General features: G+C 41.7%; 1 protein-coding gene across 2 annotated transcripts in view; it reads right to left on the reverse strand.

Moving 5' to 3' along the window:
- Positions 1-25,897, reverse strand: part of CHN1 (chimerin 1) — a 171,327-nt gene that overhangs the window by 34,122 nt on the left and 111,308 nt on the right. The window contains exons 1-2 of one of the 2 annotated variants that reach the window (XM_025200500.1): positions 7,451-7,517; positions 6,840-6,917 (exon numbers count right to left, since the gene is read on the reverse strand). In XM_025200500.1, the coding sequence (XP_025056285.1) occupies positions 6,840-6,917; positions 7,451-7,489 (117 nt within the window). In that variant the 5' untranslated portion in view covers positions 7,490-7,517. Of the gene's footprint in view, positions 1-6,839; positions 6,918-7,450; positions 7,518-25,897 lie in introns of those variants that run through there. The other variant, XM_006020804.3, reaches the window with a different exon arrangement.

The following is a 25,897-nucleotide window of genomic DNA, read 5'->3' on the forward strand; positions in this document are numbered from 1 at the left end:
TTTTGATGTTTTAATTTATTAAATCCCGTGTAGATTTATATAATTTGATAGAAAAAAATAATTCCGGCAAGATCTGCCTCAAAAGCAGCCTAAATCCCATTTCTATAACCTTCCCTGAAAGATAAACCCCATATCAGATTTGATTATTTCTGTCAGACCAGGCAGGACAACAAGTTCCAAGGTGGACAGCTCTCCACTGAGAGTTGCCTGTTATTTGTTGTACCTATATGTTTAAATAATGATTGTTTAATATATATATTATATTTTTAAAATAAACTTACCTATATGTTTAAATATAGGTATGTTTGTACTCTCTTACATTTGTACTGTCTCATACTCTCCAGAGTATAAGTGAGGTATAGAAGACAGAACTACTGTGATGAGACATGGGGCAAGAGCTTGTCTCTTTGGTTTATATAATTCTTAATTATTTTCTTGGAAGTCATTTTTTACTACAAAGAAAAAAAAATCTAGATCAACTCCTATGATTTATTATTGCATCTATGTTTAAGCATGTTTATTTTTATTCTGTTTTTAATTACATAATTATGAAGTGCTTATAGCAAAAGGACTGACATTTCAAGAAGGCCAAATGAATAATTCTCCAGAGGACTCCAGTGGTACAGTATGCCATGTGTGACATGCTTAAGCTGCTCTCATTTGCAGTGATTTCCAAGGCCTTGTTAAAATGGACCACTGACATACCAGCCAGAAGAGACAGCTGTCTATAGCTTTCTGGACTCCATTTTCCAGTATATTCATCTTATGTGGAAACTATTAGGCTGCTTAGGAAAGCCAGGCTAATCAAAGAGAGATGAAATCATTAAAACTCATAATCACTAATGGGATAAGATTGATAACGTTGTTATACTTAAAATGCCAGCAATTTAGGCTAACTCTAGCTTTCTTATTTTAGGTAAAAAAAACCCAACCCCGCCAAACCCTGTTAACCATTACCCTAACAAGAAAAACAAATGAGATAACTTGAGAAGGAAAACAATGACAATGCTTCAAAAACGTGATGTGATAGAAAAAGGCTAATTAGAAGAGCCTTGTTCAAGGCCACTCCTGCAAAGATGAAAGGTTAGATATAACAAATGATACGCATACAAGTATAACACAGTCCTTATGAAAGTGCCTTGATACACAAAAAAACAGATTTAGGGGCAGAAGCCAGTTATCTGTTGTGCCAGTCCCTGAGATATCAGTTTTTTCTCTTGCTCTGGCAGATAACACCAACATCTTTAAACTGCAGTACAGCCTACTGCACATACATTTCATTTTGGTGTTGGTAAGAACCAGAGCTAAAGACGCATCTTTTTAGCAAATATATAATGCATTAATTACAAAAACAAACAAAAAAACAGAACAAAACTGCATGTATATTTCTTTGGGCTGAAATCTCATCTGAATGACTAAGGATGCAGACAGAGGCCTGGCTTGCGCTTGTACAGGAAAACTCTAAGGAAACTCCAATATTACAAGAAGTAGTGCTAGGGTCTGAACAAATGATACACCTACCATGTCAATACTGAACTAATAAACTGATGTGGTCTTCTGGGTCTCCTGTTCTGCTGGAAGTGCAGTTATTAAAAATCCTACGTTGTTTTTGGCAACAATAGCATCATAGGCTAAGGTGTTAGCTCAGAGCCCACAATTATATTCTGGTATTAACAATTAAGTTCTGCCTACTAAAACCCCCCTGCCATTTCAAATGGATACAATATATTTGAATATTTTATATTATAAAATACAAACACATACATATGTCATCAGGAATGAGAACAAATGGAAACTATATTAAAGTAGTGCTATAACAGGGCCAAAATTGAAAGTAGAAGAGAGAATACATTTTGTAAAATATCAACAATATCAACCTGCATGCTTGTATATATATTGTATTCTAAGGCATTTTAAATACGTCAGTTTAAATGGTGAACTCAACCCACACTATTCATGCCTGTGCTCTATGTGACACTAGCTTTTATCAAGTATTAGAAATTAAATGTACCACTTAACCATCTGTAATTTCTATAGCTAAGACCTGAACTCTTTATCCATATGCCATCTGAAACTGAAGTCATGAAGATAAAAAGGGTAGAGGAAATAGGTGTCAATAAGAAAGGAAAAAACTCAGATATTGATTTGGCAACTGCTTCTTTATGATCTTAAAAATAATGCTTTCTTGCTAATAATACTTCTAAGCAAAGACCTTACACTTTAGTAAAATAGTAATGAGGCAATCATCCTTCCCCCTGGGATGTAACTGTTATTTTTTTTTTTTTATAAATGGGGAAAATGAAGAACTGTGAGGCAAAAAGACCACCAAGGACATAGCCAATCACTAACAGAACTGTGAATAACACATACAAATAGCTGCTTTCATATGAAGACAGAACAGAAGCGAAGGACTTGACAGTACGGCGTACACCTTCTGAAAACAAGACTAGGCCATGATTGTATCAGATTTGGTGTTAACTGCACAGGACTGGTCCAGTATCGTGTTAACAACTTTGTCCAGTATTACTTGAGATGTGGGGACATGCTGCACCATCATCAGAGTGTCAAATATAAACAGCATCTCTATCGGCACCTCGGTATGCTGACTTGAACGTTGAGCAAGTGTACATATGTCCAGGCCTTCCTCCACTCCAAGTACTGTCAGATCTTGTTTATTTCCTGGTTTGTGCTGAACGTGTCAACAGAAATGAGAACAACTGGCAAATGTATTTAAGTAGTGCTAAACTTAGGGCTGATACAGAGAGATGCAGAGATATCAACAATAAAGATCAACAATAAAATATCAACAAAATAGGAGCATATGTTTTTTCAATTGAAGAGCATATTCTTCTTTAAATTAGCATTTAAGATGTAGAATATATGCGCCATTTTAACTTGGGGTCCAAATCACTTGGTACAGTGTCCAAGTAAAAACACAGAACACAGAGTTGAAAACTGCAGAACGCGTTTATGTTTAAAGCCACGTATACAAAAAACATCTAGGACTCCTCTGTATGAGCAGACAAAGGGGCTTTACTTTGCTATGATGCTCTAGGTAACTTGGAGGAAAGTAAGTGATGATGAGAGACTGTGACATATTATACACATTCCTTCAGGCAAACGCCTTGACTGCCTCATTAGAGCTTTTCTAAGCTTCACCATATACAGGAACTATTCAGCTTCTGGGGACACACACAAGCCATGCCATGAGATGTACAAATAGGGATGTATAAGGCTACTTGTGCCTCAGGTATCAAAGATTTAAAAACAGCTAGTTTGTTTTTAAACAGCAAGATTCTTGAAATAAAGAGCTAGCATCTAACACACCAAAATGGTGTATTTGTTGTATGGCAAACAAAGAAACTGCCTTAAAAAAGAAGGTAGGATGAAAGAAACATTAAAGAAATATGTTAGATGAGGAGAATGCACTGAAGCCCAAACGCACAGCATTAAACTGCTGAGTAGCATATTATCAGTTTCAAGAGCAGCGATATAGTACCTTTGAGATTGTCATAGCAGCTCTGCACACCTTTACTAAAAGAAAACTCTTCTCTCTGGAGTCATAAGAAGGAGGTATTTCTTTATAGGAGGGAGGTATTTTTTTTACCTTTGAATAATCTGTTAAAGTTCTAAGTGTCCAAAGGAAATGTCCAAAGGAAACCTCAAATTTCCTAGGGTTCTCTTAGCTCAGAGAAAATGTAACAAGACAACTTATCTCAGTACAGTGTGTTTTTATAAAGGTTGAAGCACTTGGCTTCGTCTCAGAATGTTAATTTAAATGTAGTGAATAGTTTCAAACCAACTTTTAAACTATTTGCAGGGGCATGGCCAGATGTACAGCTTCAGGCAAATTTATCCCAGTTCACAATCTGGCCAAGAGGAGTAACAGGGCAGCTCTGGGCCCTGGGCAGCTTTAGTGCATGGGGCAGAGCTGGCTGGCCCCTCTTGCCCACCACTGTGAGACAGTGCCTGGGGCTGCTGCTCTGGTCACTTACCTTCTCTACCTCACCCGCCACTATGGTACTGATCTGGCTGTAAGTCCAAAAAGATCAAAAATAAAACTAAATAAGGGAGACATGATATAAAAAATGCTGTCAGTTAACAGTGTACGGGTCTGCCACAAATTATTTTCTTTCTGCAATGTAGGTGCGATACCTTGAATCTTTCAACTCCTTTCACTCTAAAGGCAAGGTCTCACTAGAAACCTTTTTTGGCATAATGTCATTGAGAAGTGCAATTCTTCATGTGACTTTCATACTAGTGAAAGATTGAATATACATTGGTTTAGCTGATCTTGTTTGCAGATATTGGGATAATCAATATCTACAAATGGGCTCTTGGTAGCACAAAACAGCCTTTCTACTAGGGTGGTTTGTTGGTATAGCTAGTTTGGCAATCCTTTCTAGTATAGACTTGACCCACTTGAAATCTGTGCCTTTAAAGCACTTATAGCAGTGAATTGAACAAACCCACTGCCTCCAGTGTAAAGGAAAACAGTATTTGGCCCTTAGAATATTTAGTTTTCAGGAACAGTGTTGTAACAATGCCTAAATATTAGTTAAATGTAAGGGAATCACATGAGTGTTCCTTAGCATCTCTAGTGACAAATTAAGTCAACCAGTGGAAAATGTGCCCCAGGGAAATGAAGTTTTGGCCTGAAAGAGATTAAATTAGCTTGCTTCTCCCAGGTTTATCACAGCAGTCTTGCAACCAATAGCTTTAGCTCTAGCAGATGGAGCAGGACAGCAACAAAAAAACAATAGAATGGTTGCAAATGTTGCACAAAAATGTTAAATATTGTTTGGAAACAGACGGCCTTTTTACCCATTACAAAATAAATAAGGCAGCATCCTAGGAAAAAAAAATCAGGGAAACATGATTCTAGTTCTGTCTGACATACACAAATGCCTCCTTACTTTAGGGAAGTAGTGCAGCACTAATTTAGTCTGAAGGCATATTTGCATGCGGAAATATGGAGGGTCATGAAATATCCAGAACGCCACTCGACATAGCCTCTTAATGTTCATGATTAGTCTAAAAAGAATGCTTTATTCTCTCTTTATTAAGGGACCCCAAGTACTCTGATGTCCCTCAGTCAAGTCATGGTTATAGAAATTATTTGTCTGATCTGGTGCACAAGATTGTACATACTGTCTCTGGGATATGATTGGAATAAGTACTTAGCGGTAAGTTTGTGTTGTCCAAAAGCCCAATCCATTTTCCACTGAAATCATTACAATGCAGTTTCCAGTCTGCTTCTGCTCTGTGTTAAAAAGCCTTAGGTTTAAAACCAATTAATAGGTTAGGTCTCAGCAACATGAAAGACTATTTTCATTTACAAACTGCAGTTGTGTTCTTCTGGGATTACACAGTTTCCATAAAATGCAAGAACATATGCAAAAGGTTAAGAGAAAGCATTCTCTGTTGAGAGGATCCAGCTATACAGGAGACTTGACAGATCCTGCTGACTTACAGGAAAGAAACACTGAAAAGCTTGCTGTTTGACAGAGTTTCTAGCATCATGTGCCGGGATTATTTTCAGATTATAAAGCAAAAGTCTGAGATGCAAAAAATTACTGTACAACCCAGGACCTTATGAAATCATACTGTTGATTTAACTGACAACAGAATGATTCTGTGTTCCTATAAAAACATTTTTATATAATATTTCTATGCATGGTGTTTCAATTTATACTTTACTGGAGGACCCAAGTCAAACAACAGATTGTGATCATATACAGTTTAAAATGTTAGTGATGCTATGAATTTGAAAAGAAGAAGCTTTGTTTGATAAAATCATAGTATCTGATTATTAGAAATATAAGTAACTATGTATACTGGAATTCGAAAACAATATACAAGTGAATGTCTGAGTTTCTTGTTCTTATAGTCAAGATTATTAGTCAAGATTTCCCCCTTGCTATAAGATTACAAAAACAAGCATTTTATATGAGAACGGCTGTATTTCAGACACTTTTAGTTGGTGTGATCCCTTAATATATTCTGTGCAAAATCAATTTACTTATACAGTCTTGAATATAACAGCTGAATATTATGTGATGTATCTGGCTGCAATAAGGTGAATTTCTCAGACTTTGGAGACTATTTATAATAAGCATACACACGCACACACATAATATACTTATTTTTTATTGATACACATCACTTAACAGATGAAAGCGGGATATAGTTTATAAACACACATTAAAACAGTAATTGGAAGCAATATAAAGTGAAAGTAAATGATATTCAAATGAAGAGTTGTAGTTAGTATCACTAGCTTCAACAGTCCTATGGTGAACCATGCTCCTTTCATCACGGTCAATTCATTAACATCGGAGAAAAGCCAGAAACTAAGGGAAATGCAGACCATCTGCTCAATCCAGAAGCAACAGAACATGCTTCTTATATCCAAAGTTATTTACCATCAATGAACGGAAATGAGATCTGTTTAATCCTCTAAGCAAATATTGAACAAAGGTTTTTTGACATTCTTGCAACACAAATCAAAATTAAACTAAAATAATTAGAATTGAGAGAACTTTCCCACAGTATCTCACTGCTAGCACCTCCTCTCCCTGTATATGAATACTTTTAATTAATAGTGCCCCTATATACTGTAAGTAGTATCAAAACAAATACATGTAATTTAAGCATTCAACAGCTGACTTTACTGCTAATTTATGTTTCAGAATGTCTAATTGCCTTAACTAGCAAGATTTCAACTGGGATGCTTTTTTTTTTTTTTTAACTACTCACTTGCAATACTGAACCAATTTTAGGAGCAGTAAAACAGTTTCTGTAAATATAAATAGAAAGAAGTAGGCTTTTTTCCTTACCTTGAAATTGTGAACCTTCTCATATTTTGGAATATGTTCATTTTCTTTCAGAGTTGCTCTTCTGACAAGTGATGTCAACTGCGAATAAGCAAAGAGTTTAAGAGGTTGCCAAATTGTCACAGATGACTTTTGAGAACCCAGTTTCATTCCCAAGGCTGCTATCAATAAATCTTGTTGACGGCTCTCTTGTTTTGAGTTGTGAACTGCAGATCTATTAGCTTTTTGCCCTGACCAAGACTCTTTGGATGGCATTTTGAAACTGACAGAAAAGAGAAACAAAAACCTATATTGATTTGTGCTCTCTGTGGATCAAGCTAAATTCAAAAACCAAAAATGAACATTTCAGAAACCTAAAGTGATGCGGAAAAAAGACATGACCATAATGATGATGTTGCACTTATAAAAAGACTGACTTAACTAGACAGATTCTTCTTGTTTCTGGTTTTTAAAAGGGCTCTAATTTGAGCTTAAAAAACTTAAGGGTCTGGATAGAAATAAAACTGGAGTCAGTGTTAACATCAAAAAACCCAGAGCCTCTTCTTCCATTTAGAAAGCCACGTTATTTAGTCAAATCATGCATTTCTAAAAGCTCTCTTTCCTATTCAACATACTGATGTCCATTTTGAATGAAAGATGCTCACATACTGCATATAGTCAGTTTCTAGCAACAGACACACTGCTAACCTCAGTCTAGCAAGGGGGAGGTGAAGGGGTGGGCTTTAGCAGTCAGCAGTAGATTAGACTGGTTACATTAAGAAGACAGATAACCAATGAAAAAACAGCAATAGTATTTAAGTACTGTATTCCTCAACTCACTCGTTCTCCCTCCTCCCATGTAAGACTTTCTTGCTGGCTCAAGGAAAAATATCAGCAGGAAGATAATGAGCAATGAATGAGTCATGCATCATTACAAAATGGCATCTTTTTGCCATTTAAAAGCTGAGGAGATTGCAATACATTTTTGTGCTTAAAAATACTGTGAAAAGATAAACTAGGAGAGGCTAAGGAAAACAACTATGATTTTGTTAATTATTAAGTGAGGCTAGCAACTGAAATTAATGCTGAGCCTACTTCTGGTTCTCTTAATGTGATTATTAGAGCCACAGAGGTTTTTTGTTTAAAACAACATTTTTCTGTGCTTGTCAAATGAAAATATATTTATCAAACAAATACCACTGACTGCATGTATTAGCTTTTTCTTTCCCCTCAGCACTTTAAATGTATGCCACTAAGTCCATGCCTCTTTAAGCTGTCCTTTCTACCCAAAGGCCTAGGACTGGATTTATTGCTGCCTTGCCCCCTGTGTAGCTCTTTGCATCAGCACAAAATGAGGATAAAGTGGGTATAAAATGCTACCAAATCAGATGTTGCACTGGTGGAACAGATTACATAATGTTTAGGGTACAGGCAGTCCTCAACTTATGATGTTTCAAGCTGTGACAAACGTCACTTACAACGTTTATAAATTGACACCGTTTCGTTGTTCCAACGTGGGTTTCATCTTTACGACGGCAGATACAGCAGCCTGCAGCTGGTAAGTGTTCTCTGTTGTGTTGTGGTGGAAGTGGAGGGGGAAGGGGCGGGGAGGAGGGCAGATCAACACTACCAGCGGTGAGGGAAGGACTGGGGCATTGGCGATGTGTAGGGCTACATGTGGGTGCGTGTGCACCCCCTGAGCGTGGCGGTGCACCCCTTACGAAAAGGCACTGCCGACACTGCCAGCAGCATCTGCAGGTGGTCACCAACCACTGGTTGACGCTCGCTACCCACCAGCTGCCCACTGACAGTGCTGCCGCCACCTGCAGAAGCTCACTATGCCCCCCCAGCCTCCGGGGGCATGCGGTGTTCATGGACTGGTGCTGGAGCTGGGCAAGCATTGCCTAGCCAGAGCTGGGCAGGCACAGGGAGAAGGAGGGGAGGTGGAGGCTCCTGCTGCTGTGACCTGCTTGTGTGGCCGTTCGACAAGTGGTGCACGTGCCTCTGGATTTGCATGGAGTGGTGGGGTTGGGGCTACACTGTGGGCGGGCAGTGAATTTTTTGGTGGCTGCAGCCTCCCCATGGCTCCTGCTTCACTGCCTGCCTCCCCCTTGCCCGGATTCATGGGCACACAACCCCACCATGCCCTGCCACTGCCTGCCCAGCTGGGCAGTGATGGGCGTGGAGCAGAGCCCAAAAATTCGCTGTCTGCCCAGCGAAGCCCCTGCCGTCTGCCCGCAGTGCAGCCCCGGCCCGCCTGTCCCACCCTGTGCAGATCTGGAGGCACATGCCTTCCCATGCCCTCCTGGACCAGCAGTGAGGGCAGCGGTGCAAACCACTGGTCGAGTGGCCACACAAGCAGCTTGCAGTGACAGGAGCCTCCACCTCCGCCTCCCCTTCTCTGTGCCTGCTCAGCCCCAGCTGGGCAGTGCTTGCCCCAGCCCCAACCCCAACCCCAACCTCACTGCGCGCGCGGGGGGTGGGGGGGGGGGGGTTGATCTGATCCCCCATGTCTTTTCCCTTCCCCTTCCACTTCCACCACAACACAACAGAACTCACTTACCAGCTGCAGGCTGCTGTATCCACTGTCTTAAAGGAACCAATCCCACATTTGTAACACTGTTCCTGTGGGGGAATTGGCTCCGACTTATGATGCTTTGACTTAAGACGTGGTTTTCAGGAACCAATTGTGTCTTAAGTCTGAGGACTGCCTGTACTAGAGGATCCGACTCCTGCAGCTGTGGCTGACCACCACACTTAACACGGAGTCAGAGGACCCTATCCTGCAGATGGCTGCTAGACCAACTGGCTAAAATGCAATCCCTTATTTCCTTTAGCAGGGTTTCATTAAGGAACAATATTTAACCTTCACCAGCCTGAGCACAACAAAAAAGATGAGCCTAAGTGTGAAGACTGCTGTACTGAAGCTGCGTACACCTAGCAGACTGTGGTGGTCAGTCGTTTTCCCAAGGTGACTATCACATATAGGTTTGTGAGGGAAATGTTGCCAGTGGAACAGCCCGCTGATGTAAGCTTAGACAGCGAAGGTGCTCGAGTACAATTTTATGATTTTCCTTCTTGAGTAACATTCTTCAAAAGGTTTGTAAAATATACTGCACCTCAAACCTACTCATTTCAGGTGCATTTAGGTACAATATAGAAGCTTCACCCACGGCTACTGCTGGGGTTTAGCAGCTGAGTAGTCTGGATGTAGCTGTAATGCAGAGGGGGTTCCTAGGTTGGTCACATAAGTAGTTCAGTTCAAATCATGTGGTGATCAGTTAACCAGACTCTGAATACTGCTGCCAAAATGACTTGTGGGAATTTCTCTCTGCCATCACTCTATTTAAAAATAATTGCCTAACTGCTGACTTGATCTGTGAGTTTTTTTTCTTTCCTCTCTGCTGAGGTATCTGACCTTAGTTCTGACATACTTAAAATGAATAGTAAGTGCCCTTTTTTGTTCTCTCTCATTCCCCACATGGCTAATACAGCCTTAAGTACACAGGGCGAGGGAATGATTGCAGGCAAGTTGCAGGGGCTGGCAAAGGTTGCTGTAACATTCATCTGGAAGTAGGTGGAAATGGAAATGAATGCAGGATATATGAAAATTGGGTGGGCATACAACATGCATACGTCCTTAGGGTGTTGAAATTCTGGGCTTCACCTCTTCCCACATATTTTTGGCTAGGACACATATCCCTACAGTGTTGTATTTGGAAATAGTAAGTAGGAAATAATGTACAGCTGAACCTGACTCACAATAGCTGAGCATACCTATTCCAAAGAGCTGCGGATAACTATGGTTCAAGCAAATGGATAGCTCACGGGTGTATTAGATGATTTTCTAGAATACTAGGTTTCGTAACAAGCTTCTACATTCCTCTTCCCTTATCCACTAATAAAAACACAAAATCATAGAAACTTTATTAAAACTTCATTTACTGAAACTGCATTGAACTATCAAGAAAATAATATATTTTCTAGTTCAATACCTAGCCTTTAAAAGAAACCTGCATCCAGACAATACCTGGACACTATTAGAATACACCCGTTTAGTTCTTTGTAACTGTAAACAAAGAATATGCTTACTTAAGTATACAAGAACGTTGATTTTTCCTTTCCATCCTTTGGCAAAAGATACATTTATATTTTGACATATTTCTTAGTCATCAATTTCCTTTTCCCTAGTCCTAAAAGACGGATTTATTTTCAACTATAATTTAGAGTCACGCTAATGGAAATTAATAGAAAAAAAATTGAGTCCTGGAAAATTAAATCTTGAGAACACTAATAAATAGGTAAACAAAAAATATCCAACAGGGAAAGGTAACATTCTTGCTACGGATATTATGAAAAAGGTTTGAAATCTGAAAAGTAGTTTAAAATAATGAATCTTAATCTAAAACTAGCCCATGTAAGATAAATTTATATAAAGCTGGTTATTGGCCTTAGCTCTACACTGCTCAGGGTAAGGGATTTTCTGACTATTCCATGTAGAAATAGATAAGATAGAAATAGATAACAGGTATCCCTTATACTTGTTGGTATATCATTATTACATTGAAGCACAATCCTAAAAGAATGTTTAGGTTGCAAAATCAGGCAGATCTAAGTTAGAAAAACCAGTAAGTGGCTATATAATTAAAACCTGTATCACAATGTATATTAAATAGCATAGACACAAGTAGTTTTCAATTTGCCTTCTCTTAACTTTCACTGCAGTGCTTGCCTTCACAACCTTAAAGTTCTTCTATCATAGTTTTATTGATTGAACACTGTAATTTTTAAGAAAAAACAAAATTATAACAATAAAATAACAATAAAATTCTATCAATAAAACAATAAAAATTCTATTTTATGTAATCTAAGCTTGGCCACTGACAAGGTTCAGACCTTGAGATTTACTAAATAGATCCCTACCACAGAATATCTCTCTCCTCTACTGGAATAATTGGGGAGTGGGCTGTGATTGTCTCTGTATGGTAGCAATAAAGGAATGCAGAGACTGAGAACTTCTGAGGTCAATTCCAGGATCCACTGGGAAGTGTTTTCAAAGGATTATTCATCTCTCTGTCCCTGAGCCCCTGGACAGTCTCTAGTTCTATCTGCTTCTCACTTCTCCACTATCTCCATTTCTCCACTCTACCCTCATATTCTTACCCTGTGGCTTTTGGGGACCTCAGCTCCCATCTACCTCCATAACTCCTCCTCTTCTTTTCCCATTTCTTCCTATTGCTGTGCACACTTTGGATTCTGCCCTACTTTCTTCTCACCCTTAGTCTTCTGCAGGGTTACCAACTGTCTGTTAACTTACAGTCAGAAAAAAAAAAATTAGGCTAAAAAAGCCTGTCTATAAAATCTGTAAAAATCTGGAGCTGCCTGTAAAAACTTTTAGCAGTCAGTGCTGACGGAAGCTCTGTGGTTGGAAAAAAACAGGGTGTAATGCTGAAGCACAGACAGGCTAGGGACAGAAGTTACACATAAACTGATTGAAGTGATGAGCAACTGGTTTACACCTGTAACAGAACATAAGTTGAGTGCACATAAACCAGTTTCAAAATGGCCGAAACTGGTTTGAGATAAACCTGGTTGAATGTAGTATCAGACTTAACTGATTGAGCTCAAGCCAGTTTATGCAACTTCTGTCCTAGACCCCCTCCTGGGTTAAGGTAAACCAGAGTCCTCCAGCATCTCGTGATGCTCTCTGGGCTGGGCTGTGCTCTCTGTTCCAACAGAGCAGGGCTGCCCCACCCCTCTGCTCCCTAGCTGGAGTAGGGACAGGCAGAGGCAGGGGCCTGGCCAGACACTGGCCAGCATGTCCCTTGAGGTAAAGGCGGGAGGGAAGGAGGGAGGGAGGGTTATTTCCCTTTTTGCCTCCTCTTCCCCTAGGGGACTGCAGTTGGGGTCTGCCAGCCCCGGCTGCCACTACTGCTTGCTCCCCATTGGCAGTAAGGGGCAGGATAAGCACCCTCCCTGCTCTTTCTGCCAGATGCCAGAGGGAGGGAGGATTAAGCCCCTCCCTGCCTCCTTCCCTAAGGGGCCCTGCTGGCCAGCCTCTGGCAGCACCCCTGCCCCTGATGCTGGAGTACCAAGGGGGCAGGGACCACGACAAGAGCAGAACCCCTGTCATGGTGTCTGGGGAGTGGAAGCAGGGGGGCCATGCTGCAGGTGGGGGGTCAGAACTGCCGCACGCTGCGTGGCATGAGCGGTGGCACTGAGGCTTGGAGGGGTGGCCATAGCCTCCCAAAACCCCTAGTGCCACAGCTGCCACTTGCCCCACACAGTCTGTGGTAGCTTTCTTTGCCCTGCAGCATGGCCCCCTCTACCAGGAAGAGGCTCATGCTCCAGGAAACCATGACACAGGCTGCTGCCCATCATGGTCACTCCCCACTTGCCACTCCAGTGGCGGGGGTGGGGATGAGGCCAGAGGCCGGTCGGCAGGGTGAGGAGAGAGGAAGGGGGACTATTCCTCCCTGCCTCCGGCATCTGGCAGAGGGCGCAATCCTGCCCATCACCCCGTGTAGGGGACCAGTGGCAGCAGCAGCACTAGGGATGGGCAGACCCCAGCTGTGGTCCCCCAGGGGCAGAAGGGGGAATAACCTTCCTCTCTCCCCATCGCCTAAGGGGACATGCCAACTGGCCTCTGGCTGCACCCCCAGCCCTGCCACCGGAGTAGCAAGGGGGGAGTGACCGTGATAGGGACTGCAGCCCATCTCATGGTGTCCCAGAGCACGAGCCTCTTCCCGGTGCGGGGGCAGGGAGGGCACTGTGGGAGCAGGCAGGGAAGGGAAAGCTGCTACAGACTGTGTGGGGCAAGTGGTGGTCATGGCACTGGGGAGGGTTTGGGGGGGCTATGGCCACCCCTCCAAGCCCTGGTGCCATCACTCGCTCCATGCAGTCTGCAGCAGTTCTGACTCCCCATCTGCAGCCTCCCCGCACTGGAAAGAGACTCGCGCTCCCTGGACACCATGACAGGGGGTGCTGTCCCCATCAAAGGACCTGTCCCCTCACCACTCCAGTGGCAGGGGCAGGGGCAGGTGTAGAGCCAGAGGCTGGCTGGCATTGCCCCCTTAGGGGAGCCAACAAGAAGGGGGGTTATTTCCCCCTCCTTCCAGCATCTGGAAAAGGGGGCAGGAGGGGGCTTATTCCACCGCTCACCCTGCACAGGGAGTGAGTGGCAGCAGTTGGGGCTGGCAGACCCCAGCTTTAGTCCCCTGGGGGCAGAGGAGGTGCAGGAGGGAATAAGCCTCCTCCTTGCCCCCTCTGCCTCAGGGGGCCATGCTGGCTGGCCTCTAACCACACTCCCACCTCCAACACTGCAGCAGCAAGTGGGGAGTGCCAGGCAGGCTCCAGCTTGGGTCTGTGCTGGTGGGACAGGGAGGGGGGAATTAAATCTACTCCCTGGCCACTTCACTCCAGGCTATTGCCAGGGCTGGGCATGCCTGTATTCATTAACAGCGAATGTCTATTCACCTGGAAATTGGCTCAATCTAGGCAGGTTAGATTAACATGCAAAGACTGAATCAATTCAGGCTCCAGCTTTTTGAATGTCTGTCCCTAGCCACAGAGCACAGCAGTGCCACCTGGTGTCTGAGTGGGAGTGCAGAACTGTGCAAGGAGCTTTGTCTCCATCTCAGTGTTTTATAGCCCCTTCCTCTCCAGCCATATGCTTTTGCTGCTTTAGAGTCCTGTTGGCTGCCTGTAACACTGATGGATCACAGGTGAGCTTCTTTGGGGATCTGTGTTGGGACAGATGGAGCAGGGCTGGAGGGGTTTAGGCTGGTGAGGGGTGGCAGCATGGCCACATGAATCAAGGTGTGGGGATGCGTAGGGGACCCCAGGGAAGGGCAGCACAGGATAAAACTGAGGTAGCAAAACCAAATAATTGTGTTTTATTGCAAACGTTTTACTTACAACCAAATGTTTTCATGTTTTTATTACAGTTGGTGTCACATCCCTATGTCTGAACCCAGTCCTTTTGACAGGGATACGGCAGCAGGGCAGAGCCTGGCAGGTGAGTTACATTTACGTTATGTAAAACTTATTTCAGTAAAATATGTATCAGTAAAAAAGTTTGGTTATTAGTAAAAAGTTTGCATAAAAAAAAAGTTTTGGGTTGGCAACTCTGATCTTCTGCAACACAACTCCTCTGCCCATATCTAACTCCCAGCCCTGATTCCTTCCTTTTCCCATTTGATCCTGCCATTCCTTCCACTGGCAACCAGGTCAGGAGCAATAAAACCACGCGGTAGAGGATTCTTAGTTCTCAACTTTTGTGCCTGACATGATAGCAGCACCCAAGCTGTCAGAGGAAGAAACGTAGATAAGAGTCCTGATCATCCCTTGTACCTTCTATATGAAACATACTCAATTTCCCCCTGAAGACAGTTCATGTACAGTCCAGTGAGCAGGTAGGTGCTGGGAGGGGATGGAGCACATTCATTCCAGATGGAATCCTTGCAGAATCTAGATGCTAAATTAGAAACTTCTTGTATGTGCATATGCATATTGAGATTTTCAGAGGCTTATAACATCAGATTTGGGCCAATTTTCAAAGGATGACAAAAGGCAACCTGTAAGACATAAAGGCTAGGGACAGAAATTACTAGAAGTGCACTGATAAAGATTTTCTTGGCTGATACTGATGGCTAATTATTAACCAGCCATATTGGCTGATACTGAACTGATAGCCGATTTACGGGAATGCAGCCAGGCAGCTTGGAGAGCAGGCTTCTACCAGTAAGTCTATGGGGCAAGGGGTATGGGGGAGGGAAGGGGAATGTGGGGGGTTAATTAAGTTTCCCACAGTGAGGGAGGAAGTGGGGCAGGGGCAGGCACTGCCCAGCCAGGGTGGTGAATGTGACCCTGGGAGTAGGACAGAGCCACAGGAAGCTCATCCAGGGGCTGTGTGGGGATAGAAAGAGGGGCACTCTCTGCTGCTGTGTCCATCCCCGGGGGAGCCATGGGGGGCATGTGCCCCCCCTGGATTTGTGCGTAGGGCAAGAGTGGGCTACTTGCTGCAGGCTCAGGGCCAGGGGCTGTGCCAGCCTCTTCCCAGCAGAGGGGCTGGGCCAGGGCTGTGCTCAGGGCAGGTGGGGGCAGTGCTAGGGAATTCTGGAGTGACTATAGCCCACCCCATAGCCACCCCTCCTACTGCCGCTACTACCCGCCTTGCCCCTGCCCATTCAGAGCCCAGGCCCAACCCAACCTCCTTACCGGGAAGAGGCTAGTATAGCCCCTGGCTCCAAGTCCGCAGCAGGCAGCTCACCTCTGCCCCACACACAAATCTGTGCCACTCTCAGGGTCACATTCACCGCCTCGGCTGAGTAGTGCCTGTCCCTGCCTCACTCCTTCCCACTGTGGGAGTTAACTCACAGTCCTCCAGTATCCCAGGATGTTTTGCACCTCCTCTGCAAATACCCTCTTGAAGGGAGGACAGGTTAGCCTTGGCTCAATCTGTCTGCTTTAGCCGAGCTGGGAGGCATGCTTTAGCGCCTGTCCCCAGCTTCTGGCCTGGGCCACTGCAGGCATGTGGCTGTATTTCTGGAATCAAAAGTCAATGTCTGTTCACTTGCTTATTGGTTCAATCTACGCAGCTTGCCTTAGACTAACCTGTGAAGACTGAATTGATTCAGCCTTGGGTTTTTTGACTGTCTGTACTTAGCCAAAGGCTCCCTCCCTACCAAATTGTCTCTTTACGTTCCCAAGCATGAATGCATTAGAGCATCATAACAGAACTTATATAATCCTTTTTTTTTTTTTTTTTTTAAAGGAGTTACCAAAGTATTTTTCCCTAAACTCATTCTCTTGCCCTCTCCCCAAAACCTGGGGGATGCCCTTCTTTCCTGCAATCCATCTTTTCTTTGTGACTATACACTATGTTTCCACATACCTGGAACTTGCTATATTTAAAGCCTTATTAGTGTCCGGAGGTGATGTGACTCCACCAGATTGTTGTTTGAGGCGTTAAGTGACATGGCTACCTGCGAGTGACATTCTGTGATGCGGTGGCGGAGGAATGTGACCTAATATGCACCATCATGCGGACAGTGCGTGATCGCTTATAGCCTAACCAATCATGAGTTACCCCTAGAGCGTGACTGGCCAGACCAGCATGCTGAGGCCTCCAGAGTGTTCCATCAAGGGGGGACCCTGATTGGCTAGGGAGTCTATAAAGGGAACTGCGCGCCTCGGCGTAGGGTTCCCAGACGCTCCCAGACTCCGGTCCTTGGGATCAGATCTAAAAGACAGCCTGATCACCTGTCTTGCCGTCTGGACAGACCCCTAGGCTTCTAGCTAGATTTCTAGCATAGGCTGCTATAGCTTATAGTTAGACCACACGCAATCCGGAACGCCCTGTGTGTTGCCCAACTAGGCATCATACTTGTATTGTTATTACTTTCGGCTGCAGTCAACCTTCACGACTACACCTTACTTGTCACTCGCCACTACCCATCATTCGTTTGTTTTTCTACCTGCACCACGTCGTCTGTGTCCACCTGCTACTGTAAATAGTCATTGTAATTAGTTCCTGTATTCATCAAGTTACTGCAACTCGTTAATCATCTGGTTGGCTTGTAAGTAAATTTATAAATACCATTTGTCTCAGTATCGCGCTCTTTCTCCCTCTCTTACACCTGGCATCCCCGAGCGTGTCTGGGTTGGTGTCACTACCCAGTGCCCCACTCGACACGCAACTGCGGCCGTTTCCCAAGCACTATCCGGGAATCGTGGCCCACAATTAGTAAGAGCAAATAATAGATACTAGATACCATATATTAGTGGAATATAAAATAGGAATTTGGGGAGAAGAAGCTCTTTTCCCTTTCTCTTTTTAAATAAGGAAGATTCTTCTTCTTTATAATGGTTTGTGATTCCAATTTACAAAGCACTAGATTACTTGGGAGCAATCCTTTGTATGTCACTTAGGTCCCAAGAGGGAGAGGACTGGAGCAGGTTTTTTTTGTTTGTCAAAGGTATTTGAGGCTATGGTTTCACAAGATTAAGGCTGACTATAAATGAAGAAGTGGCTTTGCAAACGGCTGATAATACTAGCCAAACAAATACTAGCCTTGATGCTCAAATCCAGCAAATCATCTATAGGTCTGTACATTTAAGTAACTTAACTGAGTATCAAATGCATAAAAAAGATTAAATTCTAAGACATCTGTCCAATGGTTGCACCTAAGGTCTTTAGTAGAAAAAATAACTACACTGTCCTTTTTTAAATGTTTCGGTTCATGACAAAACCTCATAAGGCTGTATCTACTGATACCATTATACAAACATCTATAACCACTACCTACTATTACTATGTTTCCTCTTTGTTTTTTAATTTGTGAAGCATTTGCACTGTTGCAGATTTTGTCATTCTAGAGCATGGCGATTTGCAACTTGTTCTTTGTATGTAAGATTTATTTAGGCTATATATACACATTTTCTTTTACTAATCTCACAAACTGTGAGCCTAACTTTATGCTGACCCATCTACAGAAATGATTTGTATAGTCTTCCATGCCTCACAATGAATTCTAATTAGTCACTCTCTGACTATGAATAGCCAACGTTATAAAGCTTAATTTAGTCAGAACATTCAATAGGTATCACACATTATATCTTTCTAAAAAAAGGGAAAGTCAATTTATTGCTCATTTGCTAAATGATACATTAAAACTTTCATAAAAGATAAAAAAAATAGAAGGTTCAGAATAAAAGAATAAGCTGTCTGTATGTATGGACCATCTTAACTCCTTGTGCATATTCATTATAAGGCAGAGTTAAGTTTCAGGACCAGCTGGCTCCTCTCTCAAACTCAGTACAGTATAATATTTTTTTCAACTTTAGATATACATATGCAATATCTTGCAATTTTTCCATCCTAATATGGTATTTACATTGTTGTAATGATTCAATATATTTTCATTGATTTAGACTTTAATATAATAAATTCTCTTCCCTCCAAGGAATTCATTTTAATAATATTATTCAGCAGTTATACAGTATACAATTTCTTCGCAATCAACAGCACAACCTTACTTATGCACACTTTGGGGAACAAAACATTTAAAACAAACCTGATTTTATATGCACATAGCTATAGTACATCCAATAACATTCTTTTTCCCCCAAGTGTAGCTAAATTTGCCATGCACATATACTCAGAAAATCCATATTTGCCTACACATTTTATGAGCACGTTTTACGGGCTCAGTACATAATTTTCAAAGGCTAATAAATTGGTCAGATTGTGAAAACAAGCCCAATTTCCTCCAGTATAATACTAGTCATTTTTCTCACTGAAGGCTAGTTCAATGCCAAATCTCATTTTTCCTGTCATTTCAGCTAAAGGGTTGTTCCAAAAAGATGACAAAATTTCCTACCCTCTTTAGAATTTGTGACAAGAATATTGTTATTACACTTTGTCTTAACTTGAAAATGGACTTTCTTATTCAGGATTTTCAGGCACAGTAAGTCCACACAAAACCTATGCCTGGAATGTTAAATTTTTAGAAAGCTTAGAATAGAAACTATCATGCAGCCTTAAATTACTAGGATAATGGTTGCTGCTGCTTCAGCAATGATATTCAAAAAGGTTCTACTTGTCCAAATACAAGTCCAATTACATTGTATCCAAAAAAAGACATCTTCAAGAAAAATATATTTCCAGTTATGTTGGACAATGGCTTCATAATGTTTATATAACACTGTGAACATACTAAGACATGCATAACTTCTGCATGTAACTCTGAGTTAAAAATTTACCCAGACATGAGTTTGTTTTTTGATCTGGTTAAGAAATGAAAACCTGCTCTTTTGCAAAAATCTGATAATATAGAACTTATTTTTATTCCAAAGTATTAAAAATGGATCCAATGTTAGATCTGCAAACAACTGACGAAAAATTTGTTTTCAATGGAACCTTTAACAAAAAAATTAATAAAATGGCCATAACACTTTTCATGTAAAAATGTGAATAAACATTTAAATAATGTTTAATGTTATTGGTAAAATGTAGATAAAGTCCAAAAAGCATGCAACTTTTGACTAGAAAAAATTGAAAATGTCAACAGTTTAAAAAATGTCTTTAAAAAGACATTTTGATGAATATATAAACATTTAAAATCAGCTCTATCAGCTGTAAAACAAAATCTTAAATTCGAAGCATTTCACATGAAATCCTTAATTGTAAGACTAAATCTGAACCCAATTAGAAGCATAAAAATCATCTAATATATCTTAGTTTTATAATAGTACTGCATAAAAAATGAATTATTTATATATTTATATTTTACATATGCAGAAAATAAACATTCTGATTGTTTAAGGAAGAATATTAGGTTCACAATAATATTAAAAAAAAAAATCAAGATTTAGAAGTATCCTGAATTATGATAACACGTACAAGTGTCTTCAGACGCAAGTGAACATATAAAACTAAAATAATCTTTATGCAGGCAACTTAAAAAATTGCTTTTCAGCAGTTGTAGTTTTACATCCCACCAATGGCTGTAGTTCAGGACAGTCTGGCAATGATTTAAAAAAAAATCAGCATCATCTATTACAGATACTTTTAGATACAAGTTATCAAAATTGGACTTTTGGAAATGACAAGTAGAAATTTCAAACTGGCAAGAACATCTACTATGACCATTTATTTCTCCCTCTAATTAAATTTAAGGCAGAAATAGTTAACATTGGCTGTTCTGGTTAAGGATGCAAATGCATTATTAAAACAAGATACTTTTTAAATTGCAAAAAAAACCCCAACACATTTATTTCTTAGTTCATTTTGATCTAGATGCACAGGCCCAACAATGGTCTAAGACAAGGGACAGGGAAAAGTGGAGTGTGACGGATATGATTTCTTTTTCTTTATGAAATCACATAGTTAGGGCTGGAGAATGTACCCTCCTGGTAGGGGAGAAAATCTGGGGAGTATCAAGATGGAATTATCCATAATAAAACTGTTGGATCTTCCAGAAAAACACCCTCAGAATTAATGTTGCGCTTACAGTACTGATTTTTAATTCATACCTTCTACCCCATTCCCCCATCAGAAGCCACACTTTGTGCTATCTCTCCTCCAGAGATCAACGTCCAACTGGTGGTCTGTGGGCCTGCAGGGTAATATGCAGTTCCTGGGCTCCCACCTGGCTGCTGCTGCCCCTTTTGCTTCCTCTCCTTCTCCTAGCTTCCACTGCATGCCCCTGACCCAGAGGGTAAGGCAATGTAAGGCACAGCCTACAGTGCCAGGGGAGCCAGTCTGGATCGCTCATGTAGCACCATGCCACAGGGGATCCTGCACAGATCTAAAGGTGCCGCACCGAATGCCCACCACAAGAGGCTGCATTGGGCCACCCCAGGTTGCATGCCCATGGCCGCTACTAGTGTTGCCTTCATGGTGTGTGGCCTCCACTGGTGCAACCTATAGGGCATGTGGCCCCTGGCTGTTTGGCACTGGAGAGCACTGTTCTAGATCTTCTTTCTCTTCTTGTACCTTTTTCCAAGACCTAGTATGATTTAGAATTTTCTCAATTTCCTCATTCTTTAAACAGAAACCTACAAAAAAGTACTCTCTGAAACCAATTCATAAATCTGTAAGACCAGAAACGACAATCGTCAAGTGAAGTGGCACTCAATATTTTGGCCCTACAGCCCAGATGAATAGCGTGTGCCTGGTCTGCAGGCCAGACTGGACCCCATATGCCATAATCAGGTCCAAACACCCAGATTGGATGCCAGGGCTCCACGCCATTGCTGCCTGCCCCCACATGCCAGGATCAGGTCCTGGGGCCCTGTGCTGCTTTGTGTGCTGGGATCAGGTCCTGGCATCCACATCTAGAGCTGAGTGCCCAATCTAGTGCACCAAGCCATTGCCTAACAGGCTTCCCCATGGAAGGCCTGAGGGCTTGATGACATGGTACCAGGAGCCAGATTTGGCTCTGTGGACTGGGGATTGAGCACCCCTCATCTAGTGTGACCTCTGCATAGGACTTTCCTCAATTAATTCTTGCTTCAAGTCCAGTAGCTGTGGCTAACCTAGTTTACAGAAAACTATCCAATCTTGAGTTTACAAATTCTAGCAGTAAAAAATCCAAAACCTCCCTTGATATGCTGTTCCAATGGTTAATTATCCTCATGGTAAAAATACTTCACTTTATTCCCTGTCTCATGGTTTTAACTTCCAGACATTAGATCTTGTTCTATCTTTGTCCGACAGACTGAAGAATCCTTTATTACTAATTTCTTTTCCCCCCTTAAGAATGCATCAAATCAGAGATTAACCTGTAACCTTTTATTTGAGAAACAAAATAGATTGAGGTCCTTCTATAAAGTATGGGGCTCTTTTCTCAACTTCTTCTATTTTTCCAAAATCTATCTTAAAGTGTGGTTGCCAGAACAAGATGTAGTATTTTGGCAGCAGCCACACTAGTGTCAAACACAGATGGGTAGCTCTCTACCTCCTGATGTTTCCATTTCTACATCCAAAGATTGCATCAGTCCTCTTAGTCTCATTATTGCATTGTAAGCTCATACTCAACTGATCTTTCACAAGCCCTCAAGTCCATTGCAAGTTACGGTGTTTTTGATATTTTTAGAAGGATGAGGGTTGGTCATGCAGTTTTGAGAACAGGTTAGACAAACACTTCTTTCAGGTGGTTTAGGTAAGATCCTGCCTTGAGCAGGGGTTGGACTAGATCAGTGGCGTCCAACTTTTATAGCAGGTGTGTCACATGTCAAGTTCTGCCCTTTCCCAAAATGCCCCTCTGATTCCTGTCCCCTAGAGGCATACCTGCCAGAGTCTGTGCCTCGGGGTGCTGGAATGGAGGCAGGGGGCCTTGAGATTTCAGCTGCAAAGAGAAGACAGAGGCAGGATGTTGCTGCAAGAGAGGTGTCGCCACCAAGAGCCAGATTAACACTTCCCTGCAGCCACAACCACCACAGTTTTATATAGCAAGTGAAGATCCAAAGTCTTGAATTCAGTGATGGGTGAAGAACCAGGGAAGGGTTTAACTGTCTCTTGGCAGTGGCACTTGACAACTCACAGCAGTATCCTGACCACACTTCATCCATGTGGTCACAGGCTCAAAGCCTCCCTACCTCCATTCTGGCACCTCCCTTTACTGAGAACCCAGGGCTCGCAGGCCAGATACAGTAGCTGCCTATCACTGTCGTGTGCATGCCTTGGGTTGGCTATTCCTGTATTGGATGACCTCCTGAGGTCCCTTCCAGACCTACTTTTCCTGGAACAGAAACCTCTACCCTGTATGTATGAGCTGCATTCTTCATGGGATCTTACATCTGGCCATTCATTTGAGACCATATCACCAGCCTCTAAGGGAAGAGAGTATTCACTATTTCTATGAGGCTGAAGAGGATCTTAATTTGCTATCATTTGCACTCAGTGCTGAAGTTTGAGAGATCAGCCATTTAAATAACTAGTAATTAGGTAGCCTCTACAAACAAGAAGCTTTGTCTTAAAAACCACGCAAACATTGTGCCAGATCCTGTTCCAACCCTTAGACATGTAAGTGTGATCTTCCACTCTGCTCAAGTTCTTGAAGAAACATTAATGTGCTTATCCTGCAGGTCTAAAATAGTCTTTCAATAATGATAATGGGAGCAAAAAACTAATTAGCTTCAGGCTGGAGCCAGATAAGTTTATGAAAAGGACTACATAGCATGGCTGCCTGTAACAACTAAGCCTGGACTTAGTGGCCCAGAAGGTCACTTTGTTGTCAACCTTGACTATTTTAAGGGGCCTAGACTAAGTTACAGAAGTGTTGTTAAGCAGAAAACCCAAAGCCTGTTTCTGAGTGACTGTAGTGTGAACCTTTGCAGCTGTGACAACCAACTTGGTCAACAAGTAAAGGAAGCCATCAAACACAATTAAAGAAACCACAAGGCCTGAAAGGCGATAAGGGAAGACCATACATTAAATAATCCATATATACTCTATCATAGCTTTATCTTAAAATAGTAGTAGTGATAGCTGTTACCAAATGTATTAGATGTTATTTTACTATAATAGACACCTTTTTGTTAAAAGGCTTAGCTACTTTGTAAAAACAAATACAGATTTGTCAGAGAAGACTATAATGAAAGGTAAAGAAGCAGCAGGAACAGCATTCCACAATGGGGAAGGAAAGGAGATAAGAAACCCTCCCTCTTTCCCAAGGATATAAATTCCAACTAATTGACACCTTTCAAGTCCACAAGAGATCTGGTTCAGTCCAGTTTCAAAAGTGTTAGTGAAACAAATAAATTTAAGTAGAACCAGTCAGGGATCATTTACTAGAATATGAATACCAGCCATGTATAAGTATTGGCTATAGGAGGGAGGGAAATTTGGAGCATTCGGCAAATTCAGGAAGACCTGCTGCCAATCTGTGTGCCACCCTCCTCCCACCTCTCGAGTCTCAGAGCAGTCAGATAGAAAATACGGCATTAGGAACATCAGAAATAGGACTGGAATGTGTTATTCAGATTAGAGGTAATGTTATGGGTAGGCTACTGATAAAAGAGGCAGAAACAGGTCTATAGCCCAAACTTTGATTTGCTTGCGTCTTAAAACATGAAAACAAACATTTATCCCAAAATCTGTCTGACTACCCACGACATTACCTCTAATCTGAATAACACATTCCAGTTCTATTTCTGATGTTCCTAATGCTGTATTTCCTATCTGATTGCATCTTGCACTCCAGGGTCCTAGACTAGTATATAACATGTATACAATCATATTATACTTATCACCATAGCACCCCACTATTTTCCTGATACATGTTAAGTAGTGGGACAAACATTTGTCACATTTTTGCTTTCTCATCTTCCCTGCAAGGGTAGACCTGTGCACAATGCAGTGTTTTGCTTGAATTTTTTTTTAAACATGCACACATGCACAGAGCTTGAAAAAGCAAAATGTGCCTTTCGCTTACAGCAGTAGCTGGTACAGCTTGCAGTGGTGCTTAGTTCTTTTAGGAGTTAATGCATAACCCTGAGCCTGTTTCTAGTCTTAAGTTGGCTTCACTCACAAAAGAACATGGCTAGATAAGTATGGAGGCAGAATCATTGCTTCCTGTGCAAATACAGTCCTTTCACTATTACCTTTATCTTTCCCATTCCCACCAAAACGTGTGCACTTTGTTTGCCTCATCACAAACCAAGACCATAAAGTGTTTGGGTCAGGGATTGTCTTTTTTAGTTCATGTCTGTTCAATGCCTAGCACAATGTGGCTTTGGTAAATGGCTACGCTTTGTGAGTTCTAGCATAATGCAAAGAAATAAATATTACCTACAACATCCAGAAACTATTCTGGATAGTCCCTGACTGAGACAATTTTGCCCTTAAAGGGCAACTATCCAGCTATCACCCTAGTTTGGCTGCCCTGCCTTTACTCCCCATTTTGATTTTTTTTCCAGTTAATAGCATCACATTTTCTTTTACTTTTGTTGTCATTCTGCCTTATCCTACCAGTAGAGATTTGTGCCACTTGTAGTGCTAATTTCAGGAGTGTGCCCCTTTTGGGTTCTAGTTTTACATGGCAACTTTTATCTCAGCAAGAACTTTTAAGTTGGTTATAAACCTCATGACATAACATGGTCTATAGTACAGAGAACAATCAAAATATAATGAACAGCAGCACCTGCATAAACTGTACTATTTCTGCAAATGGCTTTATCAGTAACATATTGCATTTGATATTTTATTTGTGTGATAAAGCTGACATTCAAAATTTCACATTAGTTACATTTAGTGCTAGAAGCCTTAGGTGACAATGATGATTTATTTCTGGCTCTAGCCACAATGTGCTCAGCATTTCCCCAGAATACAGAAGAGTACAATATGTGCATCTTGAAGAGTTTATGTAGTGCCTTTTATTAAGAACCTCAATTATTTTCAAGAAATGAAATTTCTGATGGTGCCAAAATTTTATGGAAAATAATTACTTTACAATTACTCTTGTATCAGACCTACTCAAGAGCCTTGCTCGTACAAGCAGTGATCTCACTGATCCTCTATACCATTTTTGTAATTAAAAATATAAATTTGGAGCTGATGATAATTATTTGGTTTG

This window comes from Alligator sinensis, unplaced genomic scaffold, assembly GCF_000455745.1.
Source record: "Alligator sinensis unplaced genomic scaffold, ASM45574v1 scaffold321_1, whole genome shotgun sequence".
NCBI classification, from domain to species: domain Eukaryota; kingdom Metazoa; phylum Chordata; order Crocodylia; family Alligatoridae; genus Alligator; species Alligator sinensis.